A 24,504-nucleotide genomic window follows, 5' to 3' on the forward strand; every position below is an offset into this window, starting at 1 on the left:
ATCATATCCAAAATCAGTTGATACTTATTTATGAAAAAAATACAAAAAAATGGCGCGTGGATTTGTTAAGTGACGCGAAGCATATGTCATTGGCTGTATATTGAATTAAATAAATCTTTGCTAGTAGCTAGTGGCAAACACAGTTTTGAATATTTTATGCACTCCTTATTTAACACTGAGCTTGAGTAGTCACGTGACCCTGTCCCCCGGGTCCGAAATAGCAACATGGGTACTGAGGTCACGTGCTCATTTGTTGTTACTCTTCAGCAATATCGCCACACTACTAGTGTATATAAAGCGGGTTTCAGCGTCGGTTCAGTTAAATCACAGCGTGACGACGAATGCGACAACAACTCGGTAAAGTGGGAGTGACGCCACGCAGCCTTTGACCGTATTCAGAGGGTAAGTTGGTCTACTTTTTATTTATATGTATTCACCATTTTCTCTGTTGGTAGATACAATGCCATATTTCTTCATATAAATACATTTTGCCGACGGTTATTCTGATAACTCATAACTTAATAAAATATTTTTAACTTGTGAAATATAAATGACAATACAACATTTTGTACTCTAATCATTTGCGCTCAAATTGCTATGAGAAAGACCGTTTATTCTGTCGTCGCAACTGAATAACATAATAAAGTAGTTTCGTGTTTGCCATACCGTCCGATAACACCCTTAAATAAACGTGAACATATTTCCCGATTTTATTAGAGTATAATTTTGCCTTTGTTTTCAAATAAACTCACTAGGTACATCATACTTTGCTCTCAAAATACAAACTAAAATCAAACTTAGAACTTCATATATTAAATGAATTGCAGCAATGACAACTAAAACATTGAATTTTCTGCGTTAAATATAAAATAGCATAATTATTACATTAATAAGAATCATACCTATGTATAGAAATAATATTAGAGTTTAATACTTACAAGTCGTAGATCATGTTTGGGTCATTCTTTGAATAAAATATCGAATGATACAAACAGCTGAGAGATAAAAAAAAACTTTTTCGAGATCTAAAACCAACAACGCGGTCCTAATTTCCCCGTATTTCATTTCATACAATACTGTGATTCACCCTGCTTTGTCTACTGAAAAGTATGACTTGATGTCGAATCGTTTAAGTTGTTGTGCACGGAGATATGTTTTGATATAAGTATCACTGAAAACAAGAATTATAAATAATCGCAGTGATTAATACTAAAAGTAATCTTCGAAGCTAATCTTGATTTCATTCTAATTAATTAGTGGATTTTTGATTGTATATTACTATATCGAGTAGTTAACAAGGCGGTGAATTGGATGGTATTTCTGAGATGAAGTTAATTCTCTTGTCATGCAGTTTACGGCGATAACGTAGTTTTGAAAACCCCACAGCAAAATGTGGCGCCTAGTTTTGAAATAAACCTCATATAGTGCGGTGATACCAAACAGTTTACAGCAACATCGTCCTTCTAAGTATTTTGAATGTTGAAGCGATTCTATGCGGTATTTTGTCGGTGTTTAATAGGTGGGTTATAATGAGATGATGAAATCCATTCAACATACGGCCTGCAATGAAGCTTGACTCTCTAAGTGAGTTGCGGTGAAATACACAAAGTATCCTACCTTTAGTTCCATCACAATAAACAATAATCAATCCGATCTTAGCTGTCTCGAAATTTAAAACCAACAAGCCCAACCTTAAATCAGCAACATTGTCCGATTTATTACCCAGTATTTCATTACATGCGCTTCTACTTTCGGAAACAGCTTTTCAAAATAAGTGTTGATGTATGCTATAACTAGCTAACGCCCTCCACAATATTGATATACATTTCCTGTTGTTATTTCGTCTAAAGTTTCTTTTTAACTGAAAATAACAATAAAAATATGATATAGTGTTCATTAAGTAGCGGTATATTTTGTCAAATAACATTATAAGAGTAGAATGGGCTAACCACTCGTTGAGTTCACTCAATACAGTTTTTTGACAGTTATCTGACTTCAAATTGTTAAAAACAAAACATCACAGTGTTGAAGAAGAAAAACATTTTTAGTTTAAATTGTTAAAGAAAAGATTTAGAGTTATTTTTATTATCAATGTTTGCAATTATATAAGACCATTGGACCATCAATCAAATATACAAAGCTAACATGTTCGAAGAGATTACTACCGTGTCATCAATTAAATAACAATAACATTAACAAAACCGTTCCCCAATCGGTCATTTATTTCATTTTATCGGTGACCAGTTTATCGTCATTCGAATTAAACATACTCACTGCTGCACAGAGAAAGTCGACATTCGGCAGACAAGGCTTCCCGTGTGGCACCATGGAACGACGTGGTGCTGCGCCACGAGATACTAGTCTGCATGTGAGACAGTGCCGTTATAATTTATATTTTATTGTTAAAGCGATTCCCAATAAACGCATCTCCAGAAAGTTTAAATTCAGATGAGTTATTTAAAACCGATAAACTGTTACCATATGAGGAATAGAAAATAACTACCATACAATATTATATTATTTACTATATTACACTCTTCTAAATAACGCTATCTTTATCATAATACAGTTTGCTTCATGATATCGCAATATATATATAGGAAAGTCAGAACAAAAAGAGTAAAGTAAAAATAGGCATCTCCTCAATGCAACAAACTCAAATTAATTTACCTATATGATCTACGATAATTTGGACAGATTACTTGTTTGGATATGGTATTCTTATTTCAATTCGTGCAATATACACAGATTTGAAAATACCAATGCCAAGTACAATTGTAGCATTTGCATTTATTCTGCTCTTTGATTGAATCAGAAGTTTGCAGTGAATCGAATTCGTTGTTGAGTTTAAGTTGACGTGGGCATGCCGACACCGTGGATTGAATTTGCTGTCGCACTGAACTGCACCCGTCGAGCATTACCGTGGAATAGTTAGTCTACGTGTCTCAGATCGTATGTTCCCCTTTCATCACGGCCTGTTACTTGTTACTAAATTTTCAATTACTACACAAACAGTGCGAGGTTTCTACTTTGATATTTTACGTGTTTTGTTTTGAAATCTAACCAAGCAGTTGATTCTATGCATATTCACCTATACCTACCTTGGTAGTATCAATACAAAGTCAGTCAGGCGGCGAAGGGAAATGTACAACACCGCCGATCCACTTCGCTAATCAACAAACCGGCACAAACAAAAACAAACAAGAAAGAATCGAATTATTGTTCCTGTTCGTGTTATTTTTTACTTGAGTGATAAAGATCACTGAAAGCGGCAACCATTCTGGTTTAATGGATAACTTTACACGCTATATGAAGTGTTTGGCAAGCATTCGTTATCCTTTAAATAGCTTAAACTGGTGACGGTGTGCAATGGCGTTTACAGACTCGAGGGACTGCGTGGAATGCGTCACCATATATAAATGATTTCATCAACCATATGAAAACGAACTTGTTATAGGTTAATCGGAGGGATTCGTGCTCTGTTTAGTATCACACACAGTAAGTTGCAGTATTTCATTATGCCAATTATCCAGTTTAATCTGAAATCTACTTAGTAGTCATTAAGGTGGCAACTTTCTGCTTACACTAGTCAGCAGTTGAACGCAAACTAAAACTATCACTGTCGACGAAGTCGCGTTTTTGAGTCCCGTTGTTTGGAGGTCCGTTGTCGACTGACTGTCATTCGAGTCAGTTTACCGTCCACTTTTACCAAACAAGTTGAATGTAATGAGACCAGCACTTCGGAATTTAGTGTTCACTATTTTGTTCTAGTGGATATTTTGATTATACGATTCAACTTTTTTGACATTGCGTTATTAATGCGTATCATTTGTCAGCAATACAGAACGCATACAATACAGCCGCCATAGTCAGTAGATTGTGTTACAGCATTGATCTAAATCATCATTATTGTGTCCATTATGTTTTATTTGTTTAGGTCCCAATGATTTTAGTTCACAACAAAATACAACATAAATTTGAGAGTCATGTGACAGACAATTAATTAACTCAGCACAATGGTTTACCGGGCTAATTTTATTTGCGTCCCCGGTTATGTTAATGATGGCTGGAATTTTTCATTACAGCTAATGTTAAAACAAAAATAAAACACACAGAGAAAATATTAGCGAAACAATATTGTAAATGTATTCCAGTACAAAGTCATCGTCTTATATTTCATTTCCTGGTAGCCAACATTCAGTTATCAACGTGGTAACTTAGTTACCGTTTATGATCGCCACTGATAACAATCGCCACGAATATGAATAATTAGACTCTCTAATACTAATAAATCAGAGTGTAGTTGATAACTTGACAGCGGAACATGACTAATTGCAGAGCCAATAGATTGATATTATTATTGTTAACGTTTCAGCTATTCACGGAGAGGTACCTGCTATTTGCGGGGATACAATTCCAGACTTCCATGACGAGATGCCTGTGACAACGGCTAACGCAGCCTAACGTACTGCTGATCGCATAAAAACAAAAACTATCACTACTGTCTACCTGCCATCAATGTTTCGACTACAAGGATACTTTCTTTATAACAGTTTTTGAAACATTTCACTGACTTTTATGTGTGTTTTCATAAAAAATAATTGTAAAGGCCACATGTAACAGTTGTTTATCGGTTTCGATCAAACAGTTTGCGAGCGGTTAAAGTGCTTCCTGGCCACAGTTTGAACGCATAATTATTACTATCACTCTTTGAAAACAAAATTAGAACCTAAACGCCAACTCACACACTGCTTGGTACTGTGTATTCTGAAGCTAAACTATTTATGTATTTTTGTTACAGAGTCAGCAATCATACTACAAGAATCGTGAAGGGAACGGAGACAACACAGCGTTTGCAAAACTATATTATTCTGATTTGAATTGTGTTTCTTTTCACACTATTATAATGGATGAGATGGGAAGCGACACCACCGTAGCTTACTCGACACCAACCTGTGTACAGTTAGGCATTCCTTTGTCAGAATGCACCACATCCAACAATACACTTGTGATGACAAACGATCCAAGAAATCATGACGTCAACGTACTGGACCCTCTGTACCAAACACCCTACATGCCCTCATATCCGGGTTACATGCCGATGCCACATCCTTTCGGTTTCTATGACTACGAGCCATCTTTTATACGGAGGAGGAACGAACGGGAACGTGAGCGTGTCCGGTGTGTTAATGAGGGCTATGCGAGGCTGCGAGAACACATCCCTGTCGAGAATCCCGAAAAACGCCTCAGTAAAGTGGAAACGTTAAGAGCTGCGATCAAGTATATTAAAAGTTTACAAGAGACATTGAACCAACAGCAAAATATCGATCCTAAGAAAAAGAAATGTAAGTCGCCGTAGGGTAATTTATTTTAACATGGAGTGAGGAAGAAACCAGGACACCAGGACTATGGCATATCAGTATTGTGCTCACTATATGTGTTTCACAGAAGATAAATTGTCATGTTCGTCTAATACATTCATCGGTGTAAGCTTCGTGTTTGTTCTAACGTTTATAGAATGCGTAGCAAGTTTTCATACATATTACCGCTCGCCCGATATGTCTATATTTACTTATAAACATACTCATTTATTATTCGTGGCGTGAAGCAAAATTAACAACGCTAAACAATGCAAACCAAACAAAAATACAGGAAAGTACCAAACATTGTCAAGTTGTGACGTGGTCCGAATACCATATAAGGAATAGACTGAGTACCATATTAGGAATGGATTGAGCACCATGTATGGAAAGGAATGGGTACCATATAATGGATGAACTGAATTTCATATAAGGAATAGATTGAGTGCCATATTATAAATTGACTGAATACTATATAATGAATTATTTGGATACTATTTGAAGAATATACTGAGTACCAAAGATTCGCCCTCAGCCAGTCGACACATGTTTTGGTAACTCGCTATATTACGATAAAATGTACAGGACAAATACTAATACTATTTACAGATAAACGGGACTTTGCAATCATTAAACCAATGAACCTCTATAGGCATTTTATCGGATATTAATACTCACAGTTATAAAAAATATTTTATTTTATTTTTCTCAGGCATTTTCACAATAATTCCTTGCTCTGACACGTGTTTAAGTTAATGTACCATTACTATCACTGATTTGACGTAAATTCAAATACGATGTGTCAGATATTACAAAGCTTAACCATGACCAAAATGGTTGCATTTCACATCTCATTTCCCCGAGCATGGGTGCAATGATTCCGTGTTTCTTGTAACGTATTCGCAATTCTTTGTATTTAATTATGTTTTCTTCTAAATAAATCTAAATTTAATTTATGTTATTTACAATTTAATGTAATGTTGTTCTCTATTCAACTGAATACTTGCTGTGTGATATGCGCATGCTTGCCTTGTAAAAAAACCCATTATTGATAGAAATCTTCCCAGCCTCACAATCTCCAAATAAAACACTATTTTCGTTACATACACTACCTTCCTCTGGCAGCAATACGATGAGTATCTTAAGATATGTGATGAAAAAGACACCAGCAGTGTACACTTTTACAGCCAATACTGAATGGATCAAGTGACCGATTGTCGTGCACCATTCAGTGAATCTCGATCACAAACCACAAAAGCTTTATCGCAACGACTCACGCTGTAGCGAGACGTTGCTAAACGTGTTGTGAAAAACAGGAAGACAATTAACTTCAACACATGTCCTATTTGAGACTCATATTTTATATACCGATATACAACGCAGATTTTGCCGTTCTCAAAGTGTATGTTTGATCAGGCTGATGGTCGCTAGTTCCGAGTTTACATGGGTGAGTGTGATATACACTCACACAAGGGAGACCAAATTCACTGGCTGATCCCCGAGAGAGGCACTTGATTTAAATTATGACACGCATGCTGTAACACAAAAACGCGTACTATATGTTATTTCCAAACAGATAGTCACGTCTAACCACGACGGTATTTAAGGTTATTAAAATCCCCCCAAAATCAGCCAATCCTCGGGGGCGGAGCTACGTCACGGACGTTCTACGTTGCTAAGACGCGCACCACTGTACCACGTATTTCTAAGGGCTCTGTGCGCGCTGCTGTGGAACGCCGGTAGAGCCGGTGAAAATTCGAGAAAACAACACAAACTCAACTTTGAAGTAATCCTGAACAACCAAATTCATATATGTTACACACGTAGGGCTAATCTTGTTACACTGTTCAGGGGACTCTCAACAACCATCGCAAAGTACCGTTTTCTGCGAGTTTTTGGTCTTTGTATTCACCGCGAGGGTTGCAAGGCGGTAGAAAAAGCCCGGATGTCCGCCCCCGAGAATTTACAAAATGATAAATCCAAAAAATATTTATTTTTCACTATCCATGTCTCACTTCCTTTTGTGAATCTCCCTGACGATTCGAACCCAAAGACGAATATCCAGGTTGATTCTTTATTCAATCATACACGACGCTCAGAATTCAAGGGAATCCCTTCGTAAATAGAGTTTGCTTGCGATGTTTTCGTACTTGGAATGGGCTATTTTTTCCAAATGTAGGCGTTTTTACAAAGCCATGGTTGAGCAAGTGTACCCACTGCACTTTGGATATTGGTTATCGCAGGTTCTGCAGATGCTTGATTCAACCTGCGCGGTAGATGTCGGGATTTCAAAAAAAACTGGGAAGTGGCATTGTAATCGGAAGATACTCACATAGTGCTGTCATGTATTCCTAAACAAGAAATTCATTTTTGATGTCAATATTCAATATATGTGTAGGATTAGCACCTTACATGAACTTCTAAAACATGTCGGCACGTGGGAAAACATTATCAACTATTTATGTATTTGTATTATAACTGAAATTAAATTTGAAGAAAATTAATTTTAAAATCGCAACATAAATTTGAGATCAGTTTTGCGAATATTTTCACACTAGAGTTTGGTCTAAAAATTAAATATTTATTTATATCAGCTATTGTGTAGGTGGGATAACGGCTCAATTCGGAATGTCGGACTTAGGTTAATATTTCTACATCCGCCTTATTGCCGTACAACATTCTTATCTAATCATGATACAAAAATGTCTTCATTTTCACGTGATTTCTTGTCATTAACAAAACGGAATATATAGAGATGTTAGAATGTATCCCTTGTTGTTGTTAGAATGAGAGAGGTTACTAGCGTCCTCACGAACTATGTACCTCAACATGGTTGTCATAACGAAATCTCTACGACGAGGGAGTATTTCAGGAGGGTGATTATTACAATATAGCGACGCATTCGAGATTAGGCACCGGACAATATCCCAACATTACAGCACGAGGGAATATTACAGCATTGCGGGGATGAATATAACAACATTGCGACACGAGGGAAGATTACAATATTATGGCACGGGGGCCATTACTACATTTAGCGAGCAGGGTAATATTACAACATTACGGCACGGGTAAATATAACAACATTGCGGCACGAGGGCACATTACAACATTAACGCCGGGGGAAATATTACAAGAAACTTTGACATAATACAGTGTCTTTTTCCCGGGTCACAGTTTAACTCATCTTCAATCTATTTTTTTTACAAAACTGGAATTTTATAAGCCCAAAATAACGAGCGTAAAATTATACATTTCTTTCAGACGATTCTGAATTTTCACTTAGTCTTTGTTGCCAACTGACAGGTGGGGTGAATTAAAAAGAAACCTATCTGTACATACCAGTGCAGTAACCAATTAAAGCAGGCTTTTCCAGGAATTGTCGACACTTTAGAATCGCAAGATCATACTGTGTACCCACAACTGAAAGATATGTAACATTTGTTCTAACCTTTAAAATAAAGACACAAGGAAATTAAATATATAGCTGGGTGATAATCAGTGTTCAGGTGCAAATGTTATGATATACCACATTAAAACAATAAGTATTTCCATTAGGAGGGTGTGTATATGCCGGAACAGCCGTATATGACGATGAGCGCAGTTTACAATGACACCATTGCATCTTTCTATTAACCACATCTCATCCACTATCGATCCACTGACAGGTGTATAACCACGTGATCGACCGGCAACCTCTTCATCAACTTGATCAAATTTCATATATGCTTCGTTTTCGTCGTCTTGCCATCGCGCCCAAGGTCGCCTTTTACGATGAATTCAATACTTTCAGTTAATAATTGTTTTCCTTTCTCAAATCTCGCGAGTAGCTATTGTTGGCAAATAGCGCTGTTTTCGGATGGAAAAAAAAATGTGATATTATTTAATCCATGCCAAGCCGTCTCCAATCAAATTGAAATGTTCATTATTTTTAACAAATAAACAAATTGTCATCACAACATGTGTAGTAATAGTCTTTATTGAAGTCGTGTCCTAAAAATGGACATAGATCCAAGTACAATAAAGCATAGTTGTCATTCTATGTTAGAAACATTCAGAATTAAAAAAAGGGTACATTAGTATGAAAAAACTAAACTAAACAAAACTAAAAACAACAAACTTGCCCGAAAGTGGGTTAGAAATGCAAATTAATAAAGTAAATGTTAGGATTACTTATTTAGATATCTGTGAGGCAGCTGTTTTTTTTAATTTGCTTTCTGTGAGGTTGAAACATTCGTATATGTATTTTGCTAGACATTTTAGCATGACAGTATTATTTGTGTATGTGGCGGGGGTGGGGGTTGAAGGTGTCCATGGCAATATTCGGGCGAGAATGCAATGGCTGGGAAGGCGATTGAAAGTTAAGGTGGCTAATGTCAGTGGTGAAAGTGGGAAACGAGCTAACATTTACAGTCGCGTACAGCCGAGACCAGAAAAGCAGAAAACTGGTTGGAAACATGGATTATGGTGATAAATAAGGATCGAGATCTAGTAGAGTGGAGCCGGTGAGCTGTGAACGGAGAATAGGAAGTCGTCGACGGGTTCAAAACTGGGACAAGAAAGTCGGTGAGAAATTGAAAACCGAGACAAAGAAGGCGGTGATAGGTATATATGTTGGACAAGAAAGCGAGCCTGAGTGACGGCGAGAACTTGGATCACGAAAGTAGTGACAGGTTGAGAACTGGGGCTGGAAAGTTATTGACTGGTTAAAAATTTGGACCAGGAACGTAGTGCCGGATTGAGAACTGGTACCAGGAAGGTAGTAACGGGCTAAAAATTGGAGTCTGGAAGGTAGTAACGGTTTGAGAACTCGGACCAGAAAGGTAGTGATGGGTTGAGAACTAATACCAGAAACATAATAACGGGTTAAGAACTGGGGCCAGGAAGGTAGTGACGGGTTGAGAACTCGCACTATAAAAGTAATGACGGATTGAGAACTGAGACAAGGAAGGCAGTAACGGGTTAAGAACTGGACCAGAGAGACGGAGTCAGTTTAGAACTAAGAACTTTAAAGTTAAGCACAACACAGAGTTTTTTCATGCAGTTTGAAAACCAGTATTCTATAATTTTACCCTGACGACAAACTCTGGTTGTACGTTAGTATTATCTTGTCGTCAGTTTCAACCCAATGATCACGCGAAAAAAACCGAGGTCTTATGCATACGATAAGGTGTTTCGCCACTGGAAGAGGGCGCAATTTACGTGACAGCGTTTCTGTCGTGTTATATACCGGATACAACTGAGAAACGAAAGAAATGCTGTACTACTATTGTACAATTAATTGGAAACGCTCGACAATTCCACCGAAAGAGGGCGCCAATCACCTCATCATCATACAATTGTTAAGTTTCAGTTTCAGTAGTTCCCTCTTATCAGATTACGTACTTAATTGTCTAAATGAGCACATTTGTCAGAGTAAGTAAATCGATCATGAAATTAGACAAAAATATTCATATGCTTTTAAAAACGTGGGATTGAAAGGCAAATTAGAATTGTTGATGGAGTTGTAAGAATCAAATTGGTGAAATTCCAGGGACGGAGCTACGTCGCAGAACGCACCACTGCACCATGTATTGCTGTGTGCTCTGTGCATACTGGTCTGGAACGCCGGTCGTAGAAAACATCACAAACTCAAATATGAAACAATCATAAACAACCAATTTATATATGTTGCACATTTAGGGGTAATTTCCTGTTCTTGAGAGTCTCAACAATGTACAGTTTTGAAAGTTTTTGACAGTTGTTTTCACTGGCTGTGGTGCCAGGCGGTGAACATTCCCGGATGTTCACTCCCGAGAATACTATGATGTTGACCTGCACGTGAATGAATAAAATGGTACTAATGCGCATAACATATACTACATAAAACAATCCCGTCATTTATATTTTACCTCGGTGGGAAATAAAACATCGAATTAATTCAAATGTTAGTTAAATAGTGAAAGTCGACATGAAGACGATACACTAGGGGCCTAGACGCAATATATTGGTATCATACTAGCCTACAGTGAAGACGACAAAGGGGGCAAAACATAACATATCGGTTGTGTATTGCCCTGGGTTGGTGGATTGATGAACATCCGATCGAATAATAAACGTGTTACCTTAGCTAACTTGTTACGTAACAGATGTACTCCTTTGCGTTGCAAGCGTGTCTCCGACAGCAGCAGACATATAGTTGTTTTTGACTTGGAAGATACAACGTCGGTAAAACGCTCTGATATCAGGCCACAATTAGAAATTTCACTCATGTGGTGGCGCTGTTTCTTGTTATGTACAAATCTCATCGGTTGTATCAAAAGTCAGTCCAGTAAGCCAGAATGTCCGAAGTTGTCATTACATTATACAATTTCGTTATGAGAGAAAGCAATACTATTGACAAACTTGCATATAATAGTGTTGCTTAACATACAATGTTCGAAGTTTTACAATACTGGGAGGAGCTGCGTTAAAAGATGGTTCAAACTGAAACCATGTTGAGTGAAGTTGGGGGCGCAAACCTGTCTGAATGTGACAGCATATATAGTCAAATGATTCTTGCTCTCTTTGAATAATGGCTGCTCTGCACACGAACAAAGTCAAGTTAATTATTCATAAAACGCCTTCATAATTTACATAGTTTCAGTTAATGTTTAGTTTAAATGTGGTAGAATGTAAGCAATTCAACAATTGACGAAAGACTTGTCGTACAAATTACAGGTATGTATGTTGATAAGTATAGATTTGTTCATTGAGATGTATAATACGGTATTTATTTTGTGATTGTTAATTTTTGGAAGACGAAAATGGCAAAAAATATAAAATCTCCATAATGGGTACCATGGTCATAAACACATATCTCTTTTTACTCTGTCAGTTCATTTATTAATTGTGACACTTAAATCAAATTAAGAGGTCATGATCCTGAAATGACCTTTGATCCGATGACTGTCACGTTGCCACAAAAGGCCACATTAGCAACTCGAGACAATAAAACAATGCATCTGAAACTATCAAAAAAAGGAAGTGAGTAAAGTACAGACCTGTAAGATAAGTTTCAGTGATTTGCCCAATGCTAACACATGTGCGAATGTACTGGTTCTCACGTGAAAGCTCCTGGGCGTTCACGTCGAGCATAATCTCGTTCAGGATTTATATTAATCAACTATATACACTACTGTCAACATTTACCATCATCCACCTCCCTTTTTAAAACTGTCTGTTTGATAATTTGATCAATAAAGTTATTAATTTCATATTTTACTTTCAATATTTCTATGTTCCTGTAAAAATGGGTCATTGCCCGAAACGTCTCGCTAGCTATTTTTCAATATTTACTTAAGTTTTCCAAATATTACCTACTATATATCTTGTTTCAGAATTAGCATTGAATGTGACAAGGGAAAACTACAGAAGTATGTGCATTCAAAATTGTCGCTTACAAAGCAAGCCGCAGTGGCGGCAAAGTCTTAAAAAGAAATTGTTAAATTTAATTTAATTTAAGTTAGTTATATTTTTAAATTTTGTGAGCACCATGTATTAGGTCAATGAATGAGTTTTTAGTCATCTTAAAAAAGTCTTCACTTTCGTCAATCAGTTAAGTAGTATTTCCTACGCATTTGCGTCATATGCGCCATTTTGTAGCAATAAATTGACGGCTTCCTTATGCTGATGCTCCCTAGCAAAGTGAAGAGGAGACCAGTTATCATTGTCTCTAGCGTTGACGTCACCTTCACGATCTAGCAACTCAGCTATGACATCAACAAACCCTCCCAAGGCGGCCAGGTGTAGTGGCGTCTGTCCTTCTTGCGTTCTCGCGTTTACTTGCGCACCAAGATCAGACAACAGCTCCACAGATGCAACATGTCCCTCTTTGGACGATATGTGGAGAGGTGTAAAACCTTGGAGATTTCTTGGATCAATAAAAGCACCACCTTGCAGTAAGATACGAATTATATCGAGATGACCTTTACTGGCAGCATTGTGAAGCGCTGTTTCTCTATCCATGTCTTGAGCATCTAACGCCGCACCATATCGGATAAGCATCTCAAGGACGTGGTCGTTTGCATGCAGTGCAGCCAGGTGCAGCGGAGTCCAGCGGGTGTGGGTCTGTTCATATACTGAAGCGCCCTCAGAAATGAGTAATTCCACTGCATCAACCTGCCCAGATTCTGCAGCGCAATGTAATGGTGTATAGTTTTTATCATTACCAATATCAATAAATGCACCTCGCTCAATCAGAATTTCCATAATAGCGATGTACCCCTTCTCAGATGCAAGATGTAGGGCTGTTGACTGGGTCGTAGTCTGAGCGTTAACATGTGCGCCTTTGTCTAGCAGTATTGCAACAACTGTCACGTGACCATTACATGTGGCGTTGTGTAGAGCAGTGTAGTCATGTTTGTCACGTGCATGAACGTTTGCTCCTCGTTTTATCAACACTTTGACGCTCTTATCATGCCCGTTCATGGATGCAATGTGTAGTGCAGATCTACCATCTTCAGTTACAGATTTGTGATCAGCTCCTTTCTTGAGCAGTAATTCAATAATCGAGAAATGCCCAAGCTGGGAAGCAAGATGAAGGGGTGTCTGCAGATAAGCATCAGATTCATTGACATTAGCCTTACTGTTAAGAAGTACTTCAACCATCGCATAGTGTGCATGTTGCACAGCATAAAATACCGGTGACCACGACTCATTGTCTAGAGAGTTCACCACTGCATTCTTGTTTACCAGCATTCGAGTTATGCTCATATGTCCACCAATGGTTGCACAGTGCAGAGGAGTAGAGAAGGTGTCATTCAATGCATTTACATCTGCACCTTTCTCAACTAGCAATATGGCTGCTGTTAGAAGACCATTGATTGCAGCCAAGTGTAAAGCTGTTTGCCCATGTTGATCAGCAGTTTTTATGTTAGCACCACGTTGAATCAACATTATGGCTGTCTCTTCATTAGACTTTTCTAATGCGATCCACAAAGGAGTTATCTTCTCATGAAATGTCTCACCATTCATGTCCACCCCTTTACCAACAAGGAAATCCACCATTTCATTATTTCCTTCAAGAGCTGCGAAGTGCAGTGGTGTATAACCATCAACATCTTTAACATCTATGTCGGCACCTTTGATGATGAGACAATCTGCTATAGGTATCTTGTTCAATTCAGCTGCATAATGCAAGGAAGCAACCTTTTCTTTTGTTACTGCATTAACCATAGCCCCGCCATTTACAAGCAACTCGACCACTTTAACATTACCCTTACTTGCTGCTAAGTGTAATGGTGTCATGCTTTCATCGTCATAGATATCAATCAAGCATTTTTTCTCCAGCAGCAACTTTACAATTGCAATTCGATTCTCCTCAGCAGCATAATGAAGAGGGGTTTTGCCATCTTTAGTGAGCGAGTCCACGGAGCCTCCATGATCTATTAATAACTGCATAGTGATGGGGTGGCCATTATATGCTGCAAGGTGCATGGGAGTGGCGTCATCATCAGAGGATACATTGACAACTGCGCCGTTCTCCAAGAGCAATTTAACAATGGGGTCACTGCCACTATATGCAGCTCGATGCAGTGGTGTCATCATTTCCGAGTTGTGAGAATTAACGTCAATTTTCTTGTTATGCGACAACAGAAACTTAGCAATGCTGACATGTCCGCCCTCTGCTGCTCGGTGAAGCAGTGTATCGCCACGGTCATTGCGGGTATTCAGATTAGCACCGTAACGAGACAGGACTTTCACAGCACCAAGTCGACCAGCACCACATGCAACGGAAATAGGCGTTATACCATTGCTACCTTTTATATTAACGTTGTCGCCATTCTGACAGATTCGTTCAACTGCATCTTGGTCCCCCGCACGCGCTGCTTTGTGTAATAACGTGAAACTGCCCTCGATATCGGACAAATACTGAAGTTTGCTGATCAAGGTATCATTCCCCAATACTTCTGCGATCTGCATGGCAATACATCCATCAAATTCATGATTGGGGTTTGAGACAGGGATATCCAGCAGGGAGTAGAAATCCGAATACTTGAATAGTGTGAATAGGAACAGAACATTCTCACAGAGTATTGACTGGTGGAGTAATGTTAAACCATTTCGAACTGAGAGCAGGTCAGCTGTCTTGGCCTGGTCGATAGCGGCAAGTGTATTACCGTCGCGTAAGTCATCAAAGATGTGGTCTTCTTTCTTATAAGCTGACGTTACTAAAGTCTCCCCTGGGAAGAAAATAAAAAAACAAAAACTTATTACAATTGTGTAACTCAATTTTATATCATTTCAAACGCAAGGAAAACAGTTAAATTGTATATATTAAATAAATTTATTATATATCGCATAGGCAAGGTGTTGGCGTGTTTCATAGTTTGTACATGGCCATAATAGTTACAAAATAGCATGTTTTATGTTTGTATTCAATAAGGATGATTGTCAACAGTTTTATCTCACAGGCCTTTAACCATGCTTGTTTTATTTCTTGTTATTTAGAAACAAATTTAAAATCTAATTTCATTAAAAAGCAATGTTTGTCCCCTTCCCAACATATCAGTATTTTCTCAACCGGATATAAGATTTACTGAACAATGTTTTTTTTTCTAAGTTTTAAAAATGAGTTCTTGCGACTACACTAAGGTAATACTATTTATTGAACATATTATTTATCATTTATAATTGAATATGTCGTTTCTATTTCGCTTGGAATTACGCTACAGTTAAAATAACCATGGTAGCTAACAGTTACATTCCCTACGGTACCATAAAGTTAATCGTCAGTCTACGCGTTGCCAGGTATCTTCTAGCAGCTCTCTAGCTCTTCACATGTAATTCCGATTTAGCAGTAATGCTATGTTCGTGTGTTGCATGAGAGTCAGTGTAATTCAGATTTATAGATAGCGTCAGATAAAATTCGCCACCGTCTTCAAGTGAATTTTAGCATTCCTATTCCTATTTTGTTATTGTGTGCAGTTTACAAGGCTCGCAAATTCTTTACTCTATATTCATTCAACAAGTTAAACACTAGTCAAATTGGTGAATAAATGTAACATAATTGAGGGCGAGACATTAGATGTTTAGCCGTTGGTGGGTTAGCTGAATTCCGAGTTAAAACAAACTAGGTCATTATTCAGTCAACCATCCACTGAGTACTGGAGTAATATTCTGGATAAAATGTCAGATTTGTTTATTAATATGCCAGCAAACTGCCACTGCTGTTACTACGATTCCTTGAAATAAATTAAATGCTGAGCTGACAAATACATACACATGATTTAGGCCAGACTTTTTTATTCCATGTTTCTCGAGTTTTTATAAGGCAATTTTTTTGAGGAGAACGAAAAATAAATAAAATTAATTCTTTTTTTCCATTACATTTGTGTGATTCTCAAAGAATAGGTGATTTTCCGTACAATTGCGAGATCTCGCGAGATGTATGAAAGACGCGCGTCGAATGTCTGCCGCAAAAATCGAACGATTTGATTTTGAACTCGAATTTCTTTATTTCGTAGCTCACATCGACCGGCCGATCTTCGACAGAGGAATATTGCTTCCGAATACCCTTACTTAATCAAAATTGTCTATCATCAAATGTGGACAGCACATTATTAAGCATGGAAATGTCCCCAAAATACTTTCGCGTTTGTCGAATCCCACGCGGTGTTTGACGCCACTACGACGCTCAATCTCCCAAGGCAGAGTTCTATCACGAATATATACTTTCGGTGATCCAACCGCAAGGAACTCTGGGAAGGAGAATGTACGACGCTATGACCTTTGTTCTGTTTTTACGTTCGATTTCACGCATAACGCGTGATTCTCGCAGTGTACGGAAAATGGTCTATTGTAAGTGAGATCATTGATCGGAGAGAAGAAATGAAATAACATTTTATTCGGTTCTTTGATCATGATAATCCCACGAAAATGCAACTTAAATTTAGAATGAGGCGGGCGGTAAAATAATGAAGATAAAAATAATAATTTTTTAGCAATTTTATGCGCCTACAAGTCAGCGGGCGCGAGAAATAACGCTGAAATAAAATTTTATTTTTATTTCATTTTCGGCTCCTGTTCATTCGGCGGGTTCGCGAATCAAGGGATAATAAAAGTCTGTGTGTATTTGTGCATTTAGTGTTACTATCAGTAATCTAAATCACCAACGATCTACCCAATTACAACTCATGAAATAGTGTCTTTTAATGGTGTAGTGTTTTGTAGAACAAAGGAGTTGTCACAATGTCTGTACAAGTTAAAGTAGACCTGGCAGAACAAGATACAGTGGCGCTATCTATAACTGATATTTTTTGACCTCGTTGACCTTATGTTAACGCATCAAAAACCTCTGAATTTTCTACTCTATTTCACGCAGGTTTTTCGAAAAAGACACAATTAAATTAATATATGAACCATTTGTAACGTAAATTTAAAAAGTCTCCTGCGACGTCATCACCTAATAAATGTGAATATACACTAGTTGTCAAGCAAACCCACACATGTACATTGCATATAATTAGAATACTCTGTATATACTTTATAAAGGTTTACCATTACAGAATATGCCCTGAAATTAGTGAATATTTTTTGCAGGTATTTGAACCAGCGATTTTGTGCCTGTTACATCCCGTCCCGTCCTTCGTCTGTCCAATTAGGTTTCACGGCTTGACCCGTGCAAGTATGGTGTTCACCCACAGTACAATGTTCAGATGACGTCATTGTATAGACGAGTCTCCTTTACTAAACGTGGCAGCATCCGTCGTCCATGTGCGTATATGTTATGTTCGGGTATGTGTATGTTGGGGGGGGGGGTCACCGATACCATCGATCATATACCTACGTCTTCTGATTATATTATAGTAATGATAGAACGATACTCATATGACACTTTAATAATCATATATAAGACGTGATAAGACCATCGTAGCAATTTGTTATGAAAACACGTGTCACATGTTCCAATCCTAATCCTACCAAAAATAAAGTCAAGGGTTCGCGGCCGACATTACTAATTCTATGTCACACAATGAGTTCTTTAGTGTCGCGCAGTTACAGCTAATGATCAAACTATTTATGTGGCATCATCAGATGCAATATTGGGTCATTCCAGTATATATCTGCACTCCCCCTGTTGATGTGGTCGGATTTCCAGCACTGTATGATGGGGAAAATACTCCGGAATTCCAACTGTATATGGAGAAACAGAATCTGGAAATCCAGACGAGTATGAAAAAAAAAATCCTGGAAATCCAGACGAGTATGGAAAAAAAAATCCTGGAAATCCAGGCAGTTATGGCCACTAAATATAATATGGCCTAGTTTATCTCGCCACATACCGGTTGATGAGGTTGGATTTCCAACAGTATGACTATACAAAAAACTTGGAATTCTGACTGTATTGGGCCAGTATGAAATAGTTATTACTGAAATTAGATTAGCATATGATGAGAGTTATATTTGGAAATCCTACTCTGTAGGAACTATAGTTTTGGAATTCCATTACTGTATGGTGAATGTTGATTTGGAAATAAAACTTTGTGTGACTTATACACCCATGGAAATTATACCCTGTATGAAGGAAACACACAAGCTCACCAGCGGGGGGGGGGGAGATATAAACTGGAATGGCCCATTGTTGTGAATGCTTTTTTTAACTTTATTCAAAATGAATAGTACTAATTAAAATGTAACTGTATCCGGTGAAATATTGTTCATTCATTCATTTGTTCATTCTTTCTTTCATTCGTGGTTTTCATATTTCCAAGGGTGTATCACGGATTTCTGCTTCCGAGTAGTATAACATAGTGTGTTTGATTCCCAGGGTACAATGCGTTGTTATATGTTTCCTGGTGACATCACAGCATATAAGTTGCACATAGTGTAACGCCAACCGGGAACAAGATTATGTTCTCGTAGGTTAAAGTTCAAATGTGACTTACCTGTAAGTGGGTCAATACCTCGTCTAATTAAATACCCTCTTAAATCATCGGCTTGTGCTATTTTCGGTAACTGTCGTGGTCTACATTCTATAACACGTAGAATACTTAATGCTAGTTGGCATTTTGTCAGTGTGTAACAAAGACTGTCGTCAGCGGCTGCGCCGATCGTTGATAGCACGGCCTTCTTACTCTGGTCACCTTCAACTTTTGGGAAATTCATTTGGAACGTGTCCTCGAATTCTATGGCAACACCTAGAATTAACTTATTAATAACCACCGGCAAGTCTTCGTCGCCGAGAGATTGCAGAAATATACGATGCAAAAAGTTAATATTGTTAGGTAGAGATCCTTGTACGATACGGGCCCCGTCTTCTGTCCAACGACACTTTATGCGAGCTGGGGGTGTGGCCTCACCCTCCGCCATTTTGTCAACTCGTGCGTAGAACAATGTGTTGAATGCTTACCGACACAGAAATCAAGCACAATGGCTAGAGTCAATACTGATGAATCGGAGTTCACTTAAATTACTTCAGGTAGTACGCTGTTAACTGTAGTGCAATAATTATGCTCTAGTATGCGTCTTCCAACGCCAAGCTGTGTTCCGCTGTCTAATGTAGTGAGTGGTACATGGACTTTGTTCATCGCCCTGGCTGGTAGCAAGACACGTAGCCGTAGAATTGGTCACATAGTAGGTGACTGGAAACAATAATTAACTACTGATGTGGGTGGATCTTTCATGATGTCATTTATGGATAACCAGTACACGGGCACCTGTGAGTCGTTAAGTAGTTGACACTTTGCTGGTCATTCTGCTTCGATGAACTAGGAACACGCAAACAAACCTCGGCTTCTGATAGCAGTGGCGGAAGGCACAGAGGCGGGCACGGGCACCAAAAACCGTTGTTACTGATACCCATACCCATAATGCAGTATGGCAATAAAATCACTGATGAGGTGTTCCCTTACCCCTAAGCCGTCACTAGGCAGAGGAAAATCGCACTGAAATTATAATCATTACGAATGTTTAAAATCACATATGCCTAGATCTGTTTAACATTGCAGTAAAAAATTGTATGCGTGCACAGGGTTATCAAGTTTAGTAATTGAATATATATATATACATGTTTTGTATAACGGGCTATTATTCATCCAAACAAGGTCATTGACCAAAGCATGGAAAGCGTGCTTCTAAAAGACGGAAAAAAAAACGTGTGCAAAAGATGGGCAGCTAATCGTTTTAAGATTACATCATTCCGGGTTTTCATTAACTACATAAATTTGTCAAAATCTGATACAAATATTGAGAGATATAATGTGTAAAAACTGGACAAAGTAAGAGCAAACAAAATTCACCTTCAGTTTAATTAAAATCATAAAGTTGGCCGATTGTTTTATTTCGATTGCGCCTATGCGCACCTCAATTCGTTGACATTGAGCTAAACGACGACAATGCGACAATGAACTTCTGTGAGATATAATAACAATATTCACCAAAGTAACTATGGAAAGAAGTTGAAAATAAAAGAAATTAACAAAATTAGATAAATAATGGTAAAATAACAATGTATATCACGGCTAACCATATTATAACAAGCCTCTACTTACCCATTGTAGGACAAGCCTGTAAGCACCCATATTATGACAGGTCTGTAAGCATCCATATTATGATAGGTCTGTAAGCACCCATATTATGATAGGTCTGTAAGCACACATATTATGACAGGTATGTAAGCACCCATATTATGACAGGTATGTAAGCACCCATATTATGACAGGTCTGTAAGCACCCATAATATGACAGGTCTGTAAGCATCCATATTATGACAGGTATGTAAGCACCCATATTATGATAGGTTTGTAAGCATCCATATTATGACAGGTCTGTAAGCACCCATATTATGACAGGTCTGTAAGCATCCATATTATGAGAGGTCTGTAAGCACCCATATTATGATAGGTCTGTAAGCACACATATTATGACAGGTATGTAAGCACCCATATTATGACAGGTATGTAAGCACCCATATTATGACAGGTCTGTAAGCACCCATATTATGACAGGTCTGTAAGCATCCATATTATGACAGGTATGTAAGCACCCATATTATGATAGGTTTGTAAGCATCCATATTATGACAGGTATGTAAGCACCCATATTATGACAGGTCTGTAAGCACCCCATATTATGACAGGTCTGTAAGCACCCGTATTATGACAGGTCTGTAAGCACCCACATTATGATGAGCCTCTACTTATCCATTGTAAGACAAGCCTGTAAGCACCCATATTATGATAGGCCTGTAAGCACCCATATTATGACATGTTTGTAAGCACCCATATTATGATAGGCCTGTAAGCACCCATATTATGACAGGTCTGTAAGCACCCATATTATGATAGGTCTGTAAGCACCCATATTATGATAGGTCTGTAAGCACCCATATTATGATAGGTCTGTAAGCACCCATATTATGACAGGTTTGTAAGCATCCATATTATGACAGGTATGTAAGCACCCATATTATGACAGGTCTGTAAGCACCCATATTATGACAGGTATGTAAGCACCCATATTATGACAGGTCTGTAAGCACCCATAATATGACAGGTCTGTAAGCACCCATATTATGACAGGTCTGTAAGCACCCATATTATGACAGGTCTGTAAGCACCCGTATTATGACAGGTCTGTAAGCACCCACATTATGATGAGCCTCTACTTATCCATTGTAAGACAAGCCTGTAAGCACCCATATTATGATAGGCCTGTATGAACCCATATTATGATAGGCCTGTAAGAACCCATATTATGACAGGTCTGTAAGCACCCGTATTATGACAGGTCTGTAAGCACCCACATTATGATGAGTCTCTACTTATCCATTGTAAGACAAGCCTGTAAGCACCTATATTATGATAGGCCTGTATGAACCCATATTATGATAGGCCTGTAAGAACCCATATTATGACAGGTTTGTAAGCATCCATATTATGACAGGTCTGTAAGCACCCATATTATGACAGGTCTGTAAGCACCCGTATTATGACAGGTCTGTAAGCACCCACATTATGATGAGCCTCTACTTATCCATTGTAAGACAAGCCTGTAAGCACCCATATTATGATAGGCCTGTATGAACCCATATTATGATAGGCCTGTATGAACCCATATTATGATAGGCCTGTAATAACCCATATTATGATAGGCCTGTAAGAACCCATATTATGACATGTCTGTAAGCACCCATATTATGACAGGTATGTAAGCACCCATATTATGACAGGTCTGTAAGAACCCATATTATGTTAAGCCGCTACTTACCCATTGTAAGACAAGCCTGCAAGAACCCATATTATGACAGGTCTGTAAGCATCCATATTATGATAAGCCTCTACTTACCCATTGTAAGACAAGCCTGTAAGAACCCATATTATGACAGGTCTGTAAGCACCCATATTATGATAAGCCTCTACTTACCCATTGTAATACAAGCCTGTAAGAACCCATATTATGACAGGTCTGTAGGCACCCATATTATGATAAGCCTCTATTCACCCACATTATGACAAGTCTACATCCACCTACATGTATATTATGAGAAGCCTGTAAGCACCCATATTATGATAGGTCTGCCAGTGTAAGCACCCATATTATGACAAGCCCTTATTCACCCATATTATGAAAACCTGTACTCACCCATATTATGACAAGCCTGTAAGCACCCGCATTATGACAAGCCTGTACTCACCCATATTATGACAGGCCTCTACTCACCCATATTATGACCAGCCTCTACTCACCCATATTATGATAGGTCTGTAAGCACACATATTATGACAAGCCCTTTTGACCCATATTATGACAAGCCTACACCCACCCATATTACGAAAAACCTGTACTCACCCATATTATGACAGGCCTGTAAGCACCCATATTATGACAAGCCTGTACTCACCCACATTATGACAAGTCTGTAAGCACCCATATTATGACAAGCCTGTAAGCCCCCTATATTATGACAAGCCTGTAAGCCCCTATATTATGACAAGCCTGTAAGCACCCATATTATGACAAGCCTGTAAGCCCCCTATATTATGACAAGCCTGTAAGCCCCTATAATATGACAAGCCTGTAAGCCCCCTATATTATGACAAGCCTGTAAGCCCCCTATATTATGACAAGCCTGTAAGCCCCCTATATTATGACAAGCCTGTAAGCCCCCTATATTATGACAAGCCTGTAAGCACCCATATTATGACAAGCCTGTAAGCACACATATTATGACAAGCCTGTAAGCCCCCTATATTACGACAAGCCTGTAAGCACCCATATTATGACAAGCCTGTAAGCCCCCTACATTATGACAAGCCTGTAAGCACCCATATTATGACAAGCCTGTAAGCCCCCTATATTATGACAAGCCTGTAAGCACCCATATTATGACAAGCCTGTAAGCACACATATTATGACAAGCCTGTAAGCCCCCTATATTATGACAAGCCTGTAAGCACCCATATTATGACAAGCCTGTAAGCCCCTATATTATGACAAGCCTGTAAGCCTCCTATATTATGACAAGCCTGTAAGCCCCCTATATTATGACAAGCCTGTAAGCCCCCTATATTATGACAAGCCTGTAAGCCCCCTATATTATGACAAGCCTGTAAGCACCCATATTATGACAAGCCTGTAAGCACATATATTATGACAAGTCTCTACTCACCCATATTATGACAAGCCTGTAAGCCCCCTATATTATGACAAGCCTGTAAGCACCCATATTATGACAAGCCTGTAAGCCCCCTATATTATGACAAGCCTGTAAGCCTCCTATATTATGACAAGCCTGTAAGCCCCCTATATTATGACAAGCCTGTAAGCCCCCTATATTATGACAAGCCTGTAAGCACCCATAGTATGGCAAGCCTACACTGACCCATATTATGACAAGCCTCTACTCGGCCATATTACAAGTCTGTAAGCAGCCATATTATGACAGGTCTGTAAGCACCCATATTATGACAAGCCTGTAAGCACACATATTATGAGAAATGTCTACTCACCCATATTATGTCAAGCCTGAAAGCACCCATAGTATGGCAAGCCTACACTGACCCATATTATGACAAGCCTCTACTCGGCCATATTATGACAAGTCTGTAAGCATCCATATTATGACAATTCTCTACTCACCCATATTATGTCAAGCCTGTAAGCACCGATATTATGACAAGTC

The 24,504-nt window shown here is 38.4% G+C and overlaps 2 protein-coding genes across 3 annotated transcripts; one reads left to right on the forward strand and one right to left on the reverse strand.

The window, feature by feature from the left end:
- Positions 1-297: 297 nt before the first annotated feature.
- Positions 298-6,333, forward strand: LOC144345435 (achaete-scute homolog 5-like). Of its 2 annotated transcripts, none has more exons than XM_078006865.2 (2): positions 298-402; positions 4,802-6,333. In XM_078006865.2, exon 2 carries the CDS (start codon positions 4,907-4,909, stop codon positions 5,357-5,359), a length of 453 nt encoding a protein of 150 aa, XP_077862991.1. In that variant the 5' UTR covers positions 298-402; positions 4,802-4,906; the 3' UTR covers positions 5,360-6,333. The 2 variants fall into 2 exon arrangements, with proteins under 2 accessions (XP_077862991.1, XP_085362362.1); XM_085506236.1 differs by lacking the exon at positions 298-402 and adding an exon at positions 3,363-3,498.
- A 5,749-nt stretch (positions 6,334-12,082) lies between these two features.
- LOC100375015 (uncharacterized) lies at positions 12,083-19,691 on the reverse strand. The gene is made up of 2 exons (XM_002731971.2): positions 19,268-19,691; positions 12,083-15,562 (listed from the first exon to the last, which is right to left on the reverse strand). The coding sequence occupies exons 1-2, from the start codon at positions 19,689-19,691 to the stop codon at positions 12,951-12,953; spliced, it is 3,036 nt and encodes a 1,011-aa protein (XP_002732017.1). The 3' UTR covers positions 12,083-12,950.
- Positions 19,692-24,504: the final 4,813 nt, after the last annotated feature.

Source organism: Saccoglossus kowalevskii, chromosome 12 (assembly GCF_978046115.1).
Source record: "Saccoglossus kowalevskii chromosome 12, keSacKowa6.1, whole genome shotgun sequence".
NCBI classification, from domain to species: Eukaryota; Metazoa; Hemichordata; class Enteropneusta; family Harrimaniidae; genus Saccoglossus; species Saccoglossus kowalevskii.